The sequence below is a fragment of the Rhea americana genome, unplaced genomic scaffold (assembly GCF_003343005.1).
Source record: "Rhea americana isolate MKP2758 unplaced genomic scaffold, rheAme1 scaffold_46, whole genome shotgun sequence".
NCBI classification, from domain to species: domain Eukaryota; kingdom Metazoa; phylum Chordata; class Aves; order Rheiformes; family Rheidae; genus Rhea; species Rhea americana.
Genome location: NW_028186601.1, coordinates 1,725,429 through 1,746,810, shown reverse-complemented (window position 1 = coordinate 1,746,810; position 21,382 = coordinate 1,725,429). Strand labels below are relative to the sequence as shown.

Genomic DNA, 21,382 nt, shown 5'->3' with positions numbered 1-21,382 from the left:
CTTTACTCATTCTTGGAAAGGTCTGACATTTTCACTGAAAGAATTCAGCAGATGGAAGACATACAGAATGGAAAATGTAATGCCTCATGGCTGAAGGTCAGGAAGTTTTTATCAAGTATTTTAATACCTAATATTTTAATACAAAGTGTCAAGTAATCTTAAAAAAATGATGATACAACTGCTTGAATGATACATATTGTTCTAAAAACCCCACCATACCTTTCATCAGCTYTCACTATGTTCAGTTAAATCTCTAGTGTTTGATTCAGCTTTTAATTTTACGATCAGATCCTTGGAGCCTAGATAGCTAAAAATAGTTTGGCATATTTTCCTTAAATTTTCCTTAGACACCTTAAACACTTAAAATTTTCCTTAAATACTACAATAAGACTGTTAATTCAGTCTGCTTAGCAATGATGGAAAATGTATTTCTATAAAATGATAGATGTGAGTTTTGACTTTAGTTTTGKTCTCCATTGCATGTTCTTTCTCCCTTCTTCTTCTACAGTTGTTAAGGTTTGTGTTGGGTTTACTGTTCACTAAAAACAGCCTGTTCAAGACTATAGAGGCCTGAACAAAATACACAGATGCACACAATTCACTGAGTATGAAATTCAAATGAAGCTTCCCAGCAGTGCTTTGCATGAGAAGACCTTCATATTTGAAGTACTGAATACTTAGTCCTTTTAAAGGACAACATCTTTTAATATTGTAGGAGGTACACGACTTTTTATGACAACCTAAGCATGGAGGCACAGGAAKGTTTGCAGAAAAAGACATTATTCTATTTCTACACCAAGAGAACTTTTCTGCCCGAAAGCTGATCTAATAAAAGATGTTACCTTTCCCTGAAATGCTTATTTCTCTTAAAACATGAAGAGCAAAAGCCAAATGTTCAGTTGAAGTCAGCATAATTTCAATATCTACAATGAACAAAGCCAAGCATCTGCCATAACTTTCCCGATCATTATGGTTAAATTGTGTAACCKCTTTGCCATGCTGCATACTGCTTTCACGCCTCAAAATCGTCTTGAGTACCATCCTCTAAAATTTTCAGTCCCAGAATTGAGGCATTACTAACCCAAAGTTAACACCTACCTTAGGTTACAACTGATCACATTGAACTTATATCACGAAATCTGAAATTTGAATTGCTAGAATCTTTATAGTCCGTTTAGAAAAATATTTAAAACATATCAGAGATGTATTTTATCTGATGGCTAAAGTTATTCTCTGATAACTTTCCAAGACAGTTATCTATGCCAAGTATTTCTCCACCTTTCAGGCTGGTCACAGGATTTTTTAAAGTTATCAGTCTGCTRAAAATCCCCCAATCTGTTGTGAAAAATCATTACACTAAGTAGACTCAGAAAATCACTGTCACTGGACCGATTCCTTCCCCTTTAAATTTAGTTGTCCTTCATAAACAGCATTCCAGATCTTTGTCAGAGGATAAGGTGTTGGCTTAGCATAGCCAGCAGAAACGCTCCTGAGTTTTTCCCCAAAATTATTAAAAGTAAATCTGAGCAACTAGTTTAAATAAAACACAAAGGCAAGTTTAAATAATTTCTCAGGACTCAAGTCAGTTATTCTTTAGAATGGAAAGTGTTTTGATAATTCAGAGATGGATTTACCTGTGAAAGTAAGAGGGCCAAAATTGCCTTTCTTGTGCATACACACTATTTCTCCTTTGGTAAGGAAAACCTAGGGAACTGCACAGCTTTCTATTTCTCACCCTCCATATTCACATCCCTGTTTCTCTCAGTCAYTCTTCCTGCTTTATTTTCTTCACTCTTGCAGACTTAAATCGGGACTAGGAATACCACAAATACAACAGAAAAAAAATAGATGAACAGAAGAAAATCCTGACAAATCTCACAAGAAAGTATTTTTGGGAGATGTACTGCCCCATTTTGCAGCTGAGTATTGCAGGTAGGCTGATACCCAYCACTACATGGTGAGTACAGCAGTTTCAGCTTAGAGTTTTCTAACACAGCAATAACATTAAATGAAAAAAAAATGTTGCTAACATCAAGATGCAACAGTATCTAACCCATTACCCTCCAGAAATCCAGGTATTAATGATGACTTTGCTGTGAAGTCTAATATCAAAAGAATTKTCATATTTTAGAGATAAAAATAATAAATACAATTTTTCAGATGAGGAGGAAATATTGATATAATGGAGCTAACTTACRAGTAATAGAGAGTCCAATTAGGCATCTAAACTTCCAGCACTGGAGAAATGTSGCAACTTGAATAATATCTGTCAGAATGCTAAGTTAGCTGCAAAAAATTCAAGCATCTCCAAAGTGTCTTCATGATACAGGCTATAGAGCAAAGAAAAGCACCATGCTTCAGTTTCAGATTAGAAGGGCAGTAGGTTCCTTCTGCATTCAGGTTATTAACACTGAAATGAACTGGTACTGTCTCTACTGTCACCAGGCACCAGGAAATGACATATGCCAGTGTCTGATAAAAAAATTAAAGCATAGAACTGWCATGAAAAAAAGAAGATCAAAATAAAAAGTTGCTCTTGTGTAGAAGAGAGAAAAGCAAACCTCAATTTCCTGCATTTCTGATAGAATGACATACTATTCGTAGACTGAAATGGGCATGTTAACCTTAAATAAAAGGTTAGTATTTTCACATTGCAGTGTTCCAATCTTGTTTTTCATCACTGCCACTTCACCTGCAGAATAGAAAACTTTTTTGGAAGAGGTACTCAGACRGCTATTGCAAGGAGTTGTTCAAGAATTGCTTTTGTTGGAGCAATAGCAAAGCAGAGGGATCATTTTTCATAGCACCGTCAGTTTTAGCCAGTTCGTTATCTGCTGTGATAGAAGAAGAGCACATGAAGTTTCAGAGGTCACCAGTGGAAACACAGATAAGCTGTTGGTACAGCTTAGATGACTGTGAAGAAAAGTCACTGGAGAAAGAGAAACTGGATTCTTCTAAACCACGTCTCTCCCTGTTCAAATTAAATAGAATACCATTTAACTTTATCTGTGGTGCTTGGGACAAACTTGCCATTCTTCAGTGAAGTTCTAGAGAGTCGATTTTTCAACATGCTTYCCCCACAGTGTGCTTTTTTTCCATCAGAGACTAAAAAATAGTAGAAAGTCTGATTGAGTATAGCAATCACACTTGGGGATGGAAAGCACCCTGCAAGTTAACCTTCTACACAGCCCCTGCTGTTCTTGTCTTAGGTTACAGTTACCACTCTCCACAAACTACTTAAGGATTTCCTGTTGTATCAAAGATGGAAATSTGAAGCATGGCCATGCTCTGGATTTGTCTTTGTTTTTGGAACCTTAACATATGAAAAAAAATTTCAGTTAGTTAGCTAATGGTTTCACCACTAAGAGTATCAATTGAAAGTGGTCTCCACAGGTGGATAGTCCAAGAATGCATAGTGCTCTGCAGTGTATAAGGAGCAATGACTTCCTCAGCGTAATTTTAATGATTGTGAATATTTCCAGGCATATAACAGGCAGAACTGAACTTGTTTTAAGTAACAGGAGTGGACCAATGTCTTTGAGTTCTAGCAAAAACCCCACATACTCTTTGTGGAATAGTTCAAGTAAACATAGGCATTTCACAGAATGCATATGACATTTACCATGAAGAAAGCCACATACATTTAAATTCAGATAAGGGGGAAAAAAGTACCATGAAAAAAACAGACAAACTTCCAGAGCTGCCATTTTCTGTTTTTTAAAGGAGTATAAGAGTAAAGGAGTATAAARGAGTATATTCCACCTTCTGGACAGGTGGAATTTTTTTCCTCCCCATCATACCAGCAGGAGATTTATTACATTTCTTTTTTATTCTTTTAATGAATGAATTTATTATTTGGTATGCAGCAGATGTATTAGGCCTCATACAGAATTTTTCCCTTCAGGAYAGGGAGAAAACAAAGGCAGATTTTGACTCTCACCCAACAAACAGCCCAGCCCAGGCCTTCCCTCAGGGCTTAAGATAAATTACTGATTTAGGCCTTGTTTTAGTACTTGACCTTGAGAATCCCCACCTTCTGTCTTGATTTGAATTTCCCTACCCATTCTYAGCCAACATTTTCTGGGAAAGAAAAGCCAGTTTTCCCTGGGAGACTGCATAACTGAGTCCTTCAGTCTGCCACAGAGGGTGGGATTAGAGAGAATGTGAAAGGATCCTTTCCGTGTACCAACTCCAGAGCCTAAGATAGCTGAAGGCAAAAGACAACATRGGAACAGGCTTGCTGAGCCAGGCCCTAGGAGAGCTCATTTGGTAACTGCCTGATCCTAAAACTAAACCATTGGATAAAGAACTCCAGGTCTAYGATGCTCTTGCTGAAATCAGACTATCAGAAAATCTGAAGAAAACAAAGGCCAAACTCCTGTAAATTCAGGTTTCTGCCCAAGAAAAACAAYCTTGTCTTTCTGTATATCCCCTCTCACCCTTTCAAAGCCAACTTCACCGGAGTGGTCAGCAGCTTGCAGAACACAGACACTGATCGTTTTTGCTGCTTCCTCGTTGACAAGCAGTACAGATGAGTCGGAATACCTGACCTTTCTTCCAAACAAAAACAACATAAACTGCATGAAAACAATGTCATCTTTCCCATCCCACGACAAGTTTTGCCTGTAGGTAATGGTGTCGAATGAATCAATGTATTACAGAAACTGATTCATGGTGACAAAGATACAGTACTTACTGCTGAACCAGAAGGATGCAAAGCAAGAGGAATTCCTGCTTCCCGCTGTACTCTTCTCATTCAAAACAAGCCTCGCTAYGCCTCAGGCAGCTCCGCTTTTTATGATAACAACCGAGTCTTTTTCTGTGTTTTTCATATTTGTGTGCACTGTCCTCGAGAAATTATCTCAGCGCAGCACTCCTACACGCAGCGACTCCCTCCTGCCTCCCCAGTGTGCCATTTTGTAGTGAATATGACGGCCAATGCTTTCAGCCAGGTTAGATCAGCATCCCTCCATTCAGTGCAGGAGGACTGTGGCACCAGAGCACCAACAGAGAGAATTTTTAAACTTGTGAATCAAATGTTTGGGGAGCTTACGGGGAAAGTGTGTGGGAGTAGTGGAGCAATGCTTGTGCCAGCTTTGCAGATTTATTACAACAATATCATCATGGTCACCGAAATTAAACCTCCCACTATAGGTCTCTTCGTCTAGTGCATTACAGCTGATATCACACCCACCACTAACAGCATATCTTCTTGACACAAAACAGCTTTCCATACACCTGCTAGCTCAAGGGTATGGAGAAGCAACTGCTCAAAAAAGCTTTATTGAAAACTTATGGGATATAATTTGGACTCGTTAGAGCTTTCTCCTATTTCTCTCATGCCCCACACTTTCTTCTAATATTACATGTATTGGACTCTGTGGCAGGGGAATGGACCAAAACATTTTATATTAGATTCTAAATGAAATTATTCTTCGTTTAGAAACAGATGATAGCCTAGACATGAAGCATTTGAGGTTAATGCTGAATTAACTTCATCAGTTTCAACTAATTAAAAATGTCTGTGTGTTCTGCCTTGGAAAGGTAAAAATAAGCATACTGGAGATTCTGGCATATTGCCATATTTATAGTATGTTGTCTCTTCCACAAGTAAATCTAGTGGGAGTTATAGATAGCTATCTTACAAAAAAACACTTTTCTTGTCTTAAATAGAAAGTGAGTAAGTTCTTCCTTGCATGCATTTAATGATTGGTTCTTGCTTTCAACAGCAGGTTCAACATTTTTGAAGTGCTTTGTCATCTGTTTGATACATTTGGTTGGTAGCTACTTCAAATCTGCCTTAAAACTTGAAGTACATGTTTGTGAAAATGGAAATTCTTTCCAAGAATTTAATGCATTATGTCTGTTTTTAAACACTGCCTAAGGTATAACCTGACTTTTAGAGTTTAAAGAGAAAAAAATCTCAAAAAAGAATCTTAAGAAACACTGACCTTCGCTCTGTCTCCCAAACACACTTAGTAGAAAGAAAGTGTTTGACCCCTGAAGAACAGAAGACCTATTTTAAATTTTTGAGAGGACTTTGTACAAATCCTTTACCTTTGGTACTGTGAGAGTTTTGTATTTTAAAGAAGGATCAGTAGATAAGATGTGATGCTTTGGGGTATGGCCTTTTTGTTCCAAAATCATCAAACCAGAGTAGCATAAGCTGTTGGAAGAAACAGAGAAGTGAACTTTGACTGGCCTTTGGAAGGTGCACTTTCTGATCTGCTTCATTAACGGAGACAGTAAAGCTGAAGCTTAATATGAAATACCATGAGTAATAGGCATTAAATTTGTGCACTGCAGAACAAATCTATTCCCCAAATAGTCTCATTTCAAGGGAAGATTCTTCTGGCACAATGCCTGGGCTGCTGGCCACAGCCTGCTTGGCTGTCCTGCCCTGTGCCTACCCTCTTTAGCAGCTGGTACTGCTCCCAGGCAATGCACTCAGTTCTTGCTCTCGAAGCTTATTATACTTTATTATCTTTATGTTTCTAAATATAGTTTAGGCACATCAAGCCAGTTATTGAATTACCAAACATAAGCAGTCTGTGCATACATTTCTGCATCCATTTTCTGTGCAGAGAATCATACCGTTCTAACCAAGGAATACATCTGAATACCTTGCGTAACTGATGCTTTGAATTTTAGAGTAATCTATGATTGTTTAAAGTTTATCTACTAATTCATTGAGCTAAACCAAAATAAGCTACTCTTCTCTTGAAAAGCAAGAGTTTATACACTGGGTTTGCACAGATTTCACTAAAATGGCCCAATCTCTGCATGGAACAGAAGATTTATTTCCTGAAACATCACACCCTCCCTTTGCTCTAGGCAGCAGGGTATGTGCAATGAAGTCATTAGCTAAATACAGGAAAGCAAAGCCATAAAATCAAGCTTTTACATACTGCTCTCTATTCTAAAAGCTTCTGACTGGTTAGAAAAAGCGTCACATTTAATATTTGGCCATGTGAAAGAGAGGGATAAGTAAAAACATCTCCAATGCTAGCTTTCAACATGGGAACAGGAAGATTAGACATACTGATCCAAAACCTCCATCTTTGGGTCTGAACTTTTGCATCTGCTTTTCTACTGGCCTTTCCTCTTCTGTCTCCCTCTTGGAAGATGACTATTAAAGGCAGAAAGACTACAATTATTCTGCTCCCTGTTCATCCRCACTCCACCTTCAGAAGGAAGAGTGACACAGTTGCTTTAAAGTTACTATCCAAGGAACAACTTGCTACTCCATTCCTGAGCTTTCAGCTTTGTCAACCTCCAGAATGGAAAACTTGCATTGGCATTAGTTCTGTTTCACATTCCAGTTCTTTTTGCAGCTCTGGGTCTTTAAAGTGTTCTCTGAAATCAGCAGTTTGAAATTCAATATATATGCACAGCATAAAGAGCCTGGGAAAAAAAAAGAAAAAAGAAAACTACAGCATTTTCTAATTTAATGATCTCTGTGCTGAGGCAAAAAATCAGCTGTTCACCTTAAGGCCCCCCTATAAATCCAAAGCACGAATTTTTTTGCAACTGCGTGCCTTGCACATTCCTTATCAAAACATGTAGCAAATTTAATGTAGGTTGGGCTGCAATGTGGCAACGGGGGGAGGGGGGGGAGGGGGGGGAGAGGGGGGGATGCCCTGTGATACTCAGTTGTCCATTCCAGCTGCATCTGCTAATAACAGAACCCTATCCAGCACTGCTGAAATCAGGAATTTTGCCACTGACTTGAAAGGCAGCAGGATTTAAAATTACAATGCATACCGCTTATTTGCTTCCCCTTGACAATATGGCCATTGCATTGTGGGTAGCGAGCTAAGTTTCTCAATACTGGTACATAATTTGATCTCTTGACAATAATCCACATGCAGCTAAACAGTGCCTGCATAACATTTTGTGCCTCAATGGTTAAAGTATGTTATTWGGAATCACAAAAGCAAACCACAGACCAGCTCAGAAGTAAAATAATCATTAGGTGCAGAAGTGACGGAAGCAAACAAGGCCTGAGATGCATACTAGCATGTGGATATCCAACAACTTTATCATCTTCTTAGTGACCATTTTGAGCCTAGATAAAATACGATAAAGTATTCACGTTTGGAAGTCCCTCCAATTCCTATTAAATGCCTAATCACACAGAGGCATCAGAATGCAAAAAACTACTATTAATAAAGCTTCTGAATTACAAGAGGCATTGAGCAYTCTGCGAGTTAGAAGTGACTTTTGCCTCTTGTGGTTTTTAAGATTTCAGTTTCTATTGGGCTGCTTTTCATCAAATGAACAAGCCTTTTCCCTCTATTCTTTTCTATTGTCTAAGACAAGCCTCCCATTCTGAAGTGAAAATCACTTTGAGCTGGGTTTTTTTTGGTTCTTATGTAAACATAAAATGAAGAGAGGTTTATTCTCTCATCCCTCTGCACTGTAGCCATGTGTGGCCAGCATGGATGCAGTGTCTTTTCTTTCCCTTCCTCTAGAGTAAATTAGTCTCCTTGATATCCAAGAGGAAGTGAACCCTTATTGCTTTCTCCTCCMCCCTCACAAAGATGTATAGCTAATGTGCTCTTCCTGCATACTCAATAGCTGTGGCAAGGATTCACTGTCCCTGAAGCAAAACCACTTCTTCATGCTCACTCTGAATTCACTGCCCACTTTCGTAGAAGCGCTGCCTCAGAAGGGCATTCTCCAACTCTCCACTGAGAGAGATTTTTGCATAACTCCTTTTTCTGTAACCAGCATTTTCCAAGTCTGCCCTTGATACAAAAAATAGAATATAAATAACAGAGTAAAGAAAGCATTTAAGAGCCCTACAAATTGTTTCTTCCTTCCTTCTAGGAAGCTGCAGTGCATATTGATTAGGAAGGAGAACAGCAGCACATACACAGTGACACCAACACATAACCCTCTTCTCCTTTCCTGCTGTCTGAAGCATAACACAGGAAAGTAGTGCTCAGTGTCAAGATTTAGAAGCTATGCTCTAATGGCAGAGCTGAGAAATTTTCTGTCCTCAAATATAAAGGATTAAACGTCTTCCCCCCCGCACACACACACTGCTAAAAAACAGATACAGTGATCCTGAAAAGGTCCATGCCCTCACTACCATTCAGATTTTTAATTAGTTTCTTCCAAAACAGTTTTACAATTACCTGTAATTTGTCCGCCAATGATTTCCTTCCTACTTAATAGGGACACACACTGTTCCTGGTCTGTAATACCAGACATTTCTTTTGATAATAAAACTGTGCTTGAAGAGTCTTTCCTTAGGTCAACCCCCTTGTTACATGTACAGAAACGGCATCAAAATTTGTATGGAGGCAGATCATTAATATCTCCTTACAAACCTCAAATTCTTTAAAAATTAACATTTCGGAATTAGATGTAAACAGAAGGAAACACAGTAGCAGTGATTTCCAGGAGGCAGTACATGTGCACTTCTATTCAGATGTTTTGCATTACCACAGAACTTGTATGCAGTCTGCAACTGGCACTTGCATCAAGCTGCTCTATTCAGGTTGCTGCTATGACAACTATCCAGAGGCAAATGTCAGGTCAGCTGCCAGTGTATCTGTCGGGGCCATAATTGCTTTGTCAGAAACCTAATAGCCACCTACTCCCACTCCTCTAGCAGCTAAAAGAAATATTGTTAAAATTACTAAATGATGTGATATTCTTAACCCTCTAGTCATATCCTACTAGAGCACTGAAAACTTAAAATTTGCTGTTGTTCTTTCTCCAAAACTAAAAAAGAAGAGAAGAGTGTGTCTGCTTGCAAATTAACATTCATTTATGTTTCAGTGTAAACCTGGGATCTTTAAACTTTCTCTTCTTTGGAGGTTAGATATTATCCTTCACTCTGCCACGATGATTATTGATACTTAATTTGCATGGCTACAAATCACGGCATGGAAAAAATCACAGATTTCATCTTGATGAGAAGCTTTTTTCAAAAATTTATTCAGTGTATATCATAAAGAACTGCCTCACAGCATCACAGCACATCTCTCTTATCAACCTGAAATGAAAAGCTCAAATAATCAATGGGTTTTTCTACACAGTTTAGCTTTTAGAATTAAAGAAACTGGTAGACTTCACAGGGCTCAGAAAAATCACATACATATTTATCCTAATCTTACATCATACTTTTAGTCTTATGATTAAAAAAGAGAATTAACATTTACATTGAGAGAACTTTTTTTAGATACTTAGTAGGTAGTGAATGAAAACAGAGATAGAGATGTAGAAACATCTGTCTTGCAGCTATCTTCAAATATGATCTCATATGAAGAATTAGAGAAAATCTACATTTATGTGGTTTGTTCACTAGAAGAGAAATTGTTTCCCATGCACGCATGGAGACATATACATATTCTAATAGCTTTATTATATTACCTCTCGTTGTCTTATAGGCAGTGATAAAAATAGTTCAATTAAATCAAACTAAACAGATTATAAGTTTTACAGGAAAAGTATTATTCTGCTGCCCCTGTACAGTGAAGGTATGAGGGCATCCTCTTTGTCAGGCTACAAAGTTGTCTGACTATTGTTATTTTCAACTAGCTTGTGGAATGAAAAGAAATGATAGCTTTTAAATTCACAATTTTTTAAAAAGGAAAATGCAGAAAACCTTTTTCTTATCATATATATTCTATACAATATGGATGGACAAGCACTTTGTGAAAAGCCTACTAATTTAAAAAGCACTAGCTGTGGCTGAGAATGCCTTGATTAGGTTGGGAGATACGTAAGACAAATTTCATTCTCCTCTGAGTGTAAACTCTCTTTTGGCTCCACTTGTAATTTGCTATGTGACTACAAAAGAATCATACATGATACGTCCTATTAGTTTGGGCATAAATATCGATGAAGTATATTTAGTCCACTTCTTTGGCTACTCAAAACCTTTATATGCTATGGTAGCCCTTCCGTGACACTATCCACTGAAACAGAGGCCAAACTGCTAAAATAACATGTATTGTTTGAATCCAGGAGATAATCCAGTCCACTAGCTTCACAGACATATGTGACCACTATTCTCCCATATACAAATATAATAATGAATTCTCAAAGGCTCCAATTCCTAACTATAACAAATCAACGTAGTGCCAATGAAGCCACGTCAAGTTTCTAAATATCTGGTTAACTATATACAACATGTCTACAGAAAGGGTCATAGGGTTCTTCAGAAAATATTCTATGTTTCAGTTCTGCTGCTTTCCCCTGTTTAACCTCCCCCTGTCCTGTCTAGGTGCTTAGTGTTTTTTCTTAATCACAAAAAACTTATTTGGATTAGAATAATAAACACTTGATCATTAGTTTTGCAACATGATAGCATTCAAAAAGAATCAATTCTAAACAACAGAACAATGAAACATAGTATCTCTATTGTATAAAGCTCTTGTGTTCAAATAAAGATGAAGACAATTTTTCCTAGTATCATTCTTATTTGCTTTTCCAAATGAAGATTCCCCTTAGTCACCTTCCTTAAAAAAATAAAGGGGCAGGTGTTCTCATATGCATGTACTAATGTATGTAAATTAGTATTTCCTCTTAGATCTTCTCATGAGGAAGACAATTGAGGAAAAATACTGCTTATTCACTAGTATCATCTGAGAGTATTTTCTGACCCTGGAAGATTCAAAGGTCAGAAAGCTCACCCAGCAATACCTGGACTTCTCCTTAGTCTTCCTGATTTCAAACAGGAGGGTAAAAGTACTAACCCAGCTACACTTTCCACAGAGAAAGCTGCGCTTTCCACTGAGAATCATATCCCAACACTWCTCCAGGCTGTTTTATGATGAGTTTTTATACAAACATTGCACATCTACCTTCTCTGAAGGTCTGAAATGGACAACATTTAAGCTCTCAAAACAAAGCTTCCATCTCTGTGACTGACAAGAAGCAGAGCTTTCTCCACTTGCTATTTACTTAATTATTCTTCCCTTGCTCAGTCAAGACACAATGTGATTTATTAAATGAAGAAAGTAGTAAAAGAACTCATCTTGTTCACTAGATGCAATGAAAGCAGGCAAAGAGGTTTGTACTTCAGCTGTCTTTAATACACTTAGTATTGCTTAAGATGCTTAATATCTTGCAAGATTATTCCAAGAGAGCATCCCAAGAAGTCATCGGGAAGCACAGCAAATCTTAAGGATTCAGAAAATGCCTCTTCCACATCTGACCGAAGCAAGGAATAAAAGGTCAATCTGATTATTGCTTCTACAGTTGTGATCAATTGTCATCAAAAAAATAGTCCTCAAAATTCAAGACTAGAGTCACTCTTTTTTTGAATCTGGACTCAGTGGAGATAATTGGGAGAGCAGTAACCAAAAACTCTATAACCACTCTATTACCACTTCCCGATCTGGACTGTGGAAAGGTCTGCCAAACCCAGCCCAATGTCAGTGGTCACTTCACCTTTTGGCAGTAGCATAAATAAATCCATACAATTTCAAAATTTTATCTATAAAACTTGTACAATGGAAAAATTCTTCCCTTTAATACCAAACAGCATTAAAAACGGAAGCAACAGAACTTGTCAATCAGGTAATATGCATGAAATATGTAACTTCTCTGCATTTAAGCTACAGACCAACCACTAGAGCTTGATCACAAGATAATGAAAATGCATTGAAGGAACACTTGAGTAACATCAAACACAGGTAGGCAGCCAGAGCATTACAGTCCAAGCTACCRTAACTTAGTAAACATACTTATTTTACTTACAGAGAAGTCTCAGAAACTGACAATGCTTTTATTGCTACAATTTCAAAAACTACTGAAATATACTGRTTTCCTTATAGACAAGATTGCATCGAGTCTCCCTTTATGACTGTTTTAAAATAGCTAGTTTTGAAAATAAATAATTGATACCAATGAGATCGTTTTCATTAACTTATTTTAAAAATTACATTTTTACAGGAAGAAAATTTTAGCCTTGAGTTAAGAAATACAAAGATCATATGATTTCAATTTGAGACATATGTAGAATAATGGTTTCTTCCTACTTCAGGCTTAACTATACRGAATTAACTATATCTGGACTATATTAAACACTGCAGTTTTCAGAAAYACTTCTAGAATGTCTTTCATAAGATGCAGTATTCAGTGTGTCTTTCCCTGACATTTTTTAGAGAGGTTTCTTCTGAAGACRTAAGTCTATGCCCAGGATTAAAAGCATATAAAGCCAAGCTTTCATATTTTATAYTCACGAAAGAAACAGCTAATACTCATGAGCAAGGTCAATAGTCTAACTTTACAGAAGGAATAGTGAGCTCTCTAAAATTACCCTTGTTTTGACTTCTGCCATTGCTTTTTTTCTGCTGAGARATCATTGAAATGTTTTTTCATCAAACCACTGCTAATATTTATGTTGTAGGCAAAATCATTCCAAACCATATTTAATTTGGAAAGCCATATTCATATTTTACCAAAGCACAGACTTCCATTAGGCACCTACATGCAACACACTTGGAACTTCCTGCTAAGGGACCATGTTCTGCTAGGGAGAGGGGAAGAAATGGAGACGTAGAAGAGGAAAGAGCAAAAATTAAATGAGAATATATAGCAGCACTGGCTGCTATATTAGATGCCTTTGAGTGATTTGAGTATGCAAGGAAGATGACAGTAGCYTGGCCACCAGTGATATTTGCCACTGGGCTGGAGGTGGCTTTATTCAGCAGGGACATTAGATCTTTTACATACATGTAGCACTGACTGCACAGACCTTGCAAACCAGAGACAAGGTACCTGCTGTAGGCAGTTTTCAGCATAGATACACAGACATTTTCTGCATAGCTGTATATATAAAAGGCATGAGGGAGAGAGAGAGACAGAGACACAGAGAGAGAACTAGTGCAAAACATGAGAGTGAGTGCACAAGAAAGTGTGACTAGGACCTTCTGAGATTCCCCTCAGTTTGAAAAAGGATCTGATTGATCACATCCTTGAGGTTCATTTTAAAGACCTCCATGCACCTGCTTTCTTATCTATCTATATCTGTACTTAACAGTACAAACACATACAAACATTTTATGGGTAGTATTCTGAAAAGCTCGTGGTAAGGATGCAAATTACATCTTCCTTTGAGACAGACTGACTCATTTGGAGAATAAAAGGCAGACCTTCACTGTGCTGTGTGCAAGAATAAAACAGCTTTAATTCACTGYTCCCATTCAGCTTTGAAGGGAAGTGCTGAATGAGTGCTCTTACAGATCCTCTTAAGAATCTGCTTTCCAGGACTATCTAATGATCATCCTCCATTAGAAGGTCTCTTGATATAATTTATGAAGCGGTAATTTTCATTATCCAAATCCTATTTCCCCTTTCTTCCTCCCAAATTTCCACTGAACAGTCCTCATAGCCTGAGTCCACCCTATAGGTGTAATGCCCAATTTTGGAAATTCATGTTTACAAAAGGCTTTTTATTTATTTGTTTGAAGCTGCTAAACACTACAAACAAACAGAAAAGGGTGCAAGTTGAACTAAACTTTTTTGATCTCATTCTGATTAAGAAAAAATTCCATTCAAAATATTTGTTTTTGGATATGTGTAAGAAAAGTGAAGGAAATCTCAAAGTAAATAAAAGGGAAAAAATAGGAAGAGGAGAAGGATAGAGTCCTTTTACCTATGAGGACACAGGTCCAGTTCCCACCTCAGTTTAAGCACTAACACAGACCTTAACATGTGTTAAATACTCCACTCAGAAATATTCTGGAGTGCTTTGCTCTCAATCTACTGATTAGTGTTATGTACTTGGAATAAATAATTAACTTTTCAATAGAACTGGGGCTAGAACCTAGGTTTCCTGTTTCTCTAGTGACTGTCCTAACTGTTCACCCGCACGGTAAATTTCTTACTATCATTTTTTTGAAACTACCAACACTTTCTCTCATATTTTTTTTCAGATAAAACTATTCAGAAAATCCCTCCTGAATTTACAAATAGTTTTGCAGACACCACAGGTATGTCATCCAGTTAATYTACTATTTGCTGAATCAAATGACTGTGTTATTTGCAGCCACCTCCCCAGTGTTCTTAGCATATTCTGCCGAAAAGGAGCTGGGAGCTGAAGGAAGTAGAACCTAAYACATATTTTTTTCATAGGCAAATTTGCTACTTAAATATGACCTTTGTAATTAAAGCAATCAGTATGGAGTGATCCTGTCTACAGATTTTGAATTTTGTAATGAACAATGAAGAAACTGGGCACTACTTCTAACCTAAGTTGTGCTTAACATTACAGCTTTGATGTTCCATATAATTTGGAAAYCTTAAGCACATATACAGCATTAATGAAAACACTACAAAAAAYTGTAACAGCAAAAAGTCACAGCAATATCCACTCTCAGCCTTTCATCTATCAATATTATAAGAGCAAAATAAAAATCCTTTATTCAACTAGGTCAGCACCTGAAAGAAGTCAATGGGCTATGTATAAAAGGAAAATATTCTTTTAAACACTGAATTTCATGAAAAAGTTCATCTATGATGACAGAGGCAGATTTCAATACAGCTAAGATATTACTAGTATTTGTCTTGGTGATAATCTGGTAAAGAAAAAAAGCATAAATGTCTTTACAACAAAAATGTCATAGGTTCGCTGTATTCTTGGAACAACTGAATAATTAAAGCCTGAAACAAGCAACCAATCTGATTTTGAAAAATTGAAAGAAAATATGCAGTTTTCAACAAGTTAATAACAATGAAATAAGATAACACATAGGTAATAGGTAAATAATCACATAAAAATAAAATAAATATTAATTTGAACTTTTAAAACATTCATAAATCAATGGACTGTAATTTGGTAAAATCAGAGTAACTTTTCTGTTTCAGGCAAATAGGTATTTTCAGAAACTTACACAATTTCACCTTACATTTATAAATCCATTCAAAAATGTGAAAGAGAATATGTGCACACATAAACACACTGACTCATGTAGACATGCACTAATTCTGTTATTTATTTAAATTATACATGCTGTGTGCTGCTTATAATACTAGTATAAAATGTATAGCTCTTAATAAATACACAGCTTTATCCAATTGGACTTCATTAATACACTAGCCTCTCTCATATAGCTTATGTAAATATATACAAAGGCACACTTGTGTATTCATTTAAACAGCTACAGATTTTGTATTTTAATCATTCTTGCTAACAAGAAACACATAAGGGATTGCACCACCCTTCTGCATGGCATCCTAAGAAAATGAGTCCAGCTCCAGTGCTTTTATAAATACGGCTGTAGTAGACCCCCAAACAACACAGTACCTGCTGTCTATCCAACCGCATCCTTTTTGCAGCATTTCTGCTTTCACTCTCACAGGCAGAAGCCAGGATACTCTCTGCAACTGCTGAAGTAAGGTGTGAGGGAATAGGTCGTGACTATGAGAGAAAAAAAGAAACACAGAAATTATTTCTAGGATAATCCACAATAKTCTTAGCAAAGCACACAACACTGTCACCTAGGCTGGAAAGTCCGCTCATTGAAATGTAGTTTATACCAACGAAACAGGGGAATGGAACTTGTAAAGATGAAAAATGAAACTAGTTAGATGTTAAAGCTGCAGCTGATCCATAGCTCCATCAGAAGCCCTTTCCCCCCACAGCTCTATTGTCCGGTGTATTTAGTCTGTCTCATTAAGCTGTATTTTGAACAGATACTGGCATATTCTCTGCGTTCTAGCAGCACCCTGGCCCTCTGATTCTTGTTAAGAAAACTGAAAAGCTTTTTATCCTGCATAGCATGTGACAGAGATGAGTAGCGTTTCTTTATAGTCATAAGAAAAACAAAACAAAAATCCCAAGTGATAGGGTTGAAACATCACTCAAAACATAACAGATTGTCAGAACATTTCAGTGCAGTTTCAATCTGTAGTATATGAATATTTGCATTCCATACTGCAATATGACTGATGTGATTAAAATGACTTTTTTAAAAAAAAATGTTTTTCTTTTGATAATGCCAGCCTGCCAACAATGTAGATATTTTATGGCTCAACTAAATATGGTTTATTTTTCTGAAGCAAAGCCTCCCATTTCTAATTTCATAGYTTTTACATATTTTAGGTTAAAGGTGCAATGAATCACAAAAAAACAAGAGAATGCTAAAATCTTTTTAGCTTCACTACTGGTTATAAATTGCAGTATGATCTTTGCTACCAATTCAGTAAGGAGAGCATTTACACATTTTTTTTTGTCCTAATTACAAGCAAAATAATATCTCAGAAAGGTGAGRATGATGATAAAACCAGCCTTCCTCATTAATATACAAAGATATGTCTGAACTATCAGGAATTTAAAGAAAATTTGGATAATACCATAGATAATGTTGCARTTTGTTGGACCAGATTCTGAACTTCCATAAATTTTCAAAGCTTCATTGAAGTCAAAAGAACTGTGTAAATTTTACCTTCATAGGAACTGGCTATACTCAYAGTGCAGAGGTCCACCTTTTTACCTCCAGCACCATAAATATAAACCTGCTATGAAATGTCACCGAGTTTTGGAAGCAAATTTTAAAGTAATTCCATTCAGTACTTAAACAACTTTAGAAGAATTCATTATATTAACCTAACTGATTGTCTGCTACAGAACGTTCAATCAATTTAATATCTCACACTGTACTTCTAGTACAAGGGACCACAATCTGTCCCTGACAGAAGCTCAGCTCGCCTTTTGAAGTCRACAGCTGGTTTATAGTCCTCCATCTCCAGAGCAATAGGCTTAATTCTCCCCATTCCAACAAGGCCGGTTCCTCTAGCGTCAGTGTAGTAATAGTGTAAGAAAGACAGATAGGGGTTGCAATAGTACAATGAAGTATGACATTTGGATTGATTTGACAGCATAAACAAACTACTGAACTTGTTTACAGTTTGCACAATAATGTATTCGTATGCATTTTTGACAAAATCAAGCTAGTCTAAGAGATGAGGGACATTGATGTTAAACCCTGCGTTCAGGGGTTAACATTGCAGTACAAGTATATGCCTTCTTCCAAGTCCCAGAGAAGGGTATAAGCCCTTCAGGGAGATTTTCCAGACAAACCATTAGGTYAACTATTTTCATTCCTTAGAATGGGTATGTTACACTGTATACATTATTCCACCGCTCAGCCGCAATAGAGATTTTCTCCATTTTAGGTGGACAAGTATCACTATAGATGCCATTGTTTTACTTTATGTTCAAGGTACCTTTATTATGTTGGCTGCATTGAAGTCTCTATTCAGTGTGGTGCTTCAGCGGTGGCTATACARTTATATTTTTGAAAAATGGTGAGCAACCATATGTATACATCAATGTATTTTTAGAAGGTGATGTGTGGGCCAAAATATTTTAAAGAAAAAGTAAAATGAACCCAAGTTCCCCCAGATTATATGTTTATGGGAGRGAATAGGTTTACTGAAGTGTTTATTAAAGAAAAAAGAAACACCATCAAAATCAAGCCGTTACRTGCTTTTCTCTAACAAGGAGTGCAGTGATTATGTCCACCATTAAAACACAGCATATAAAAGCTAGTATCTGTAGAACTGATGAAATCTCCAGGTAAAGGACTGTACTCCTTCTGATGTATGTGCTAACTTGTAATTTCTCTCACTCCTCACTGCAGCTGGCTGTTGATATGTTCGTGTCAAGAACTATCTAGAGAAAACCTGAGGGAGAATGTAATGAATGCACATCTGAGTCATCTGGGGAATAAATCCTATAACAAAGCACAGAAGAATCATCTGACTCAGGTTCCGGTTCTGCCAACTTAACTCAGGCATAGTGCTACTCTGGCATTGACTGAGAAGACAAACATGGTCCTCTATCACTGATAGTWGAGCTGTTAAAAAGAAGGTTTTTCTGTTCTGTGAAATGTCATGTCTGCGAAATGTCAGAAAGATCAATTTTGAAATGCCCTAAGAGAAAAAAATGTGCTTTGAAATAATCACAGTGTTTCTTTTCTTTTTTTAGTTTCTAAACAAACTGAACTCATGGCCCTATCCTCTGAGCTCAGGGGTCCCTTCTGGCTTAGCTTAACTTCATCTTCCATGCTTTGATTACACATGACCTCTGCAGTGACTATAAAACCCAGCTATAAAACCAACAAGCYCAAGTGCCCCAGTCTTTGCTGAGTTCCCAACACATCTAAACACCTAATCTTTGTAAGACACAAAGACCTTGGGAAACACGGCCAAGGCACCACCACTTAGTAAATTCAGCTTTCAGGCTCCATTGTGCAAGGAGGAGCTGCAGCCTGTTTTCTAGGTTCCCAGGCTCCATTCTGCAGAGAAGAGTGCTGGTTCCTGTGTGTTTGGGACTATGTGAGGAAATGTGGGAGCCAAGGAGTCCTTATTTCCAAGGGTGCCCAGGTTCCCACAGACCCCTGGAACCACAACCAACCCACTGAACTAGCAGGAAAACAGGTTTCCTTTTACTGAAGTTTGTCAAAATGGAAAAATTTTGGCAAATTAACGTTTYTTAAAGGAAAGCAAAGCATCAGCAGAAAATTCCTGACCAGCCTTAACTGGTAGAACATGCCTTGTTTTGTTTGATACACAACATTCACAGCCCCAGTCTAATATTTCTTTCACTTCACATTGCTGTAAATCATACAATAGCTCTACTGGAATTACCCATGTGTAAAACAACAGAAAAGAACCAAGTGTCTAATCTTTCGTCTATCAAAACAAGGGATTTACACGGCAAAATTAGAAAGCAGGATAACATTGTTTCCAAATAACAAAAATGAAAGATTGAAAAGAGGTAGCTGACAATTTTATAGTAAGTTAGATGATCAGATAAACAGAACTTAAGAGAATCTTAAAAACAGCTTAATACAGACCTTTARAGAAGACTGTATGCCTCTGCCCAGCAGCAGTACACAAATTATCTGGTATTTACCTGGAAACCAATACTGCCTGTGACTGAACTAAACCAGTAGCAACATTTTGAATATGCGCTGTTCTYTGTTTTTGAACAAAGGTGTCACTTTGGATGACACCTAATTAATTTTCAGCCTCCAATATAGTGTAGGGGGAGAGCATTTTGACAAAATATGCAAGGGCAACCTGCTAGATTTCACGTGCATACAGACGCATCTGCTTTTACTGTCTTTTGAAATGACTGACAACCAGGAGCTGGTAGAAACTCCCTCAGCAGCCTGTGGGAAAAGACCAACCACTTCCAGTTTTCCTSTATTTGAAACTGTAGTTCAAGGCAATTTATACCTGATTCTGGAGCCCACTACAGAGCCTTACGGTGACAAAGAACAGGACAAAGCAACAGGCACACATACTGTTTGTCAGGAATTTTTGCATAGTTTTAAACAAAACCATTTTTAGGCAAACTATTGTGAAAATGATCGCTTTCTACACTCAGTCCCTTGTCTCTTTTTTGTAGAAAGTGTACAAAGTATTGGCAGATATCTTTTTGTAGATGTCTTCATGAAAAAACAAATTAGCTGATACACCTTTGTAGTCAAATCGTTGTTTGTCTGCTTTAAAGAACACTAAAGTCAATGAAGATCCTTCAATGACTTTGGCAGTCTTTAGATCTGGTTCTCAATAATCAAAGTATCTTACAACAAGCCTTGCTGTGAGGGACAGAATAGTCCTGCAAGGTATTTTACTTTTTTAGTAGATGAAATCCTTGGCCCAGATTCCTTGAAAATTAACTATTTTAGTATAATCTCTGATTCCTTAACATAAGAGACTAGCATTTTTAATACATAATACAATATCCGCCCAAGTGAGGTCTTTTTACTATATTTACCTTTTGCTACATACACACAATTCCTACCCTATATTTCCAGGTGGAGTCTAAACAACTACGTGTTCCAATTTCAGTTGTACATTTTTGGTATAAATCTCCAAATCAGAGATATAAGCATGGACATAATGCATATACATTTTAGTCTAAACCACTAGGAGCAGTATATTCACAAGAAAGAAGTTTGCAGTACTACTGTATATGTTRTACTTTTCCTGTGGTTAGAGAACTGTTGTCTCTAAAGTTACCCTCTGGCCACTTTCTTTGAGGTCCAATATTTACTTGTAACATAAATAAAAGACAAAGATTTCATACAGAAGCTTGGTCTAGATGCTCTGACACACACTACACAGGTCTGAATCTATTCTGAAAAAAATACAGCTATTATGGCACACATACACACCTGCTAAAATATTGAACTTTATATACATTTGTGCACAAATACTCCCTTGTAGTTTAGGCCAATTAACACTGAAAAGGAGAAAAGTTTCAGTTTATGATTGCTGCAAGCACATAAACATGTGAGTTACTTTCATTTTTTTTCATAGAAACTCCAATATAAATGTATGAATGAGGACATACTGTAACTATTACCCAAATATGAAACCATATATAACATTTTTCATACGA

The 21,382-nt window shown here is 37.0% G+C and overlaps 1 protein-coding gene across 1 annotated transcript in view; it reads right to left on the bottom strand.

Moving 5' to 3' along the window:
• NOL4 (nucleolar protein 4) overlaps nucleotides 1–21,382 on the bottom strand; it is a 183,883-nt gene that overhangs the window by 17,181 nt on the left and 145,320 nt on the right. The window contains exon 9 of the mRNA XM_085316281.1: nucleotides 16,271–16,384. Within this exon, the coding sequence (XP_085172407.1) occupies nucleotides 16,271–16,384 (114 nt within the window). The remainder of the gene's footprint in view (nucleotides 1–16,270; nucleotides 16,385–21,382) is intronic.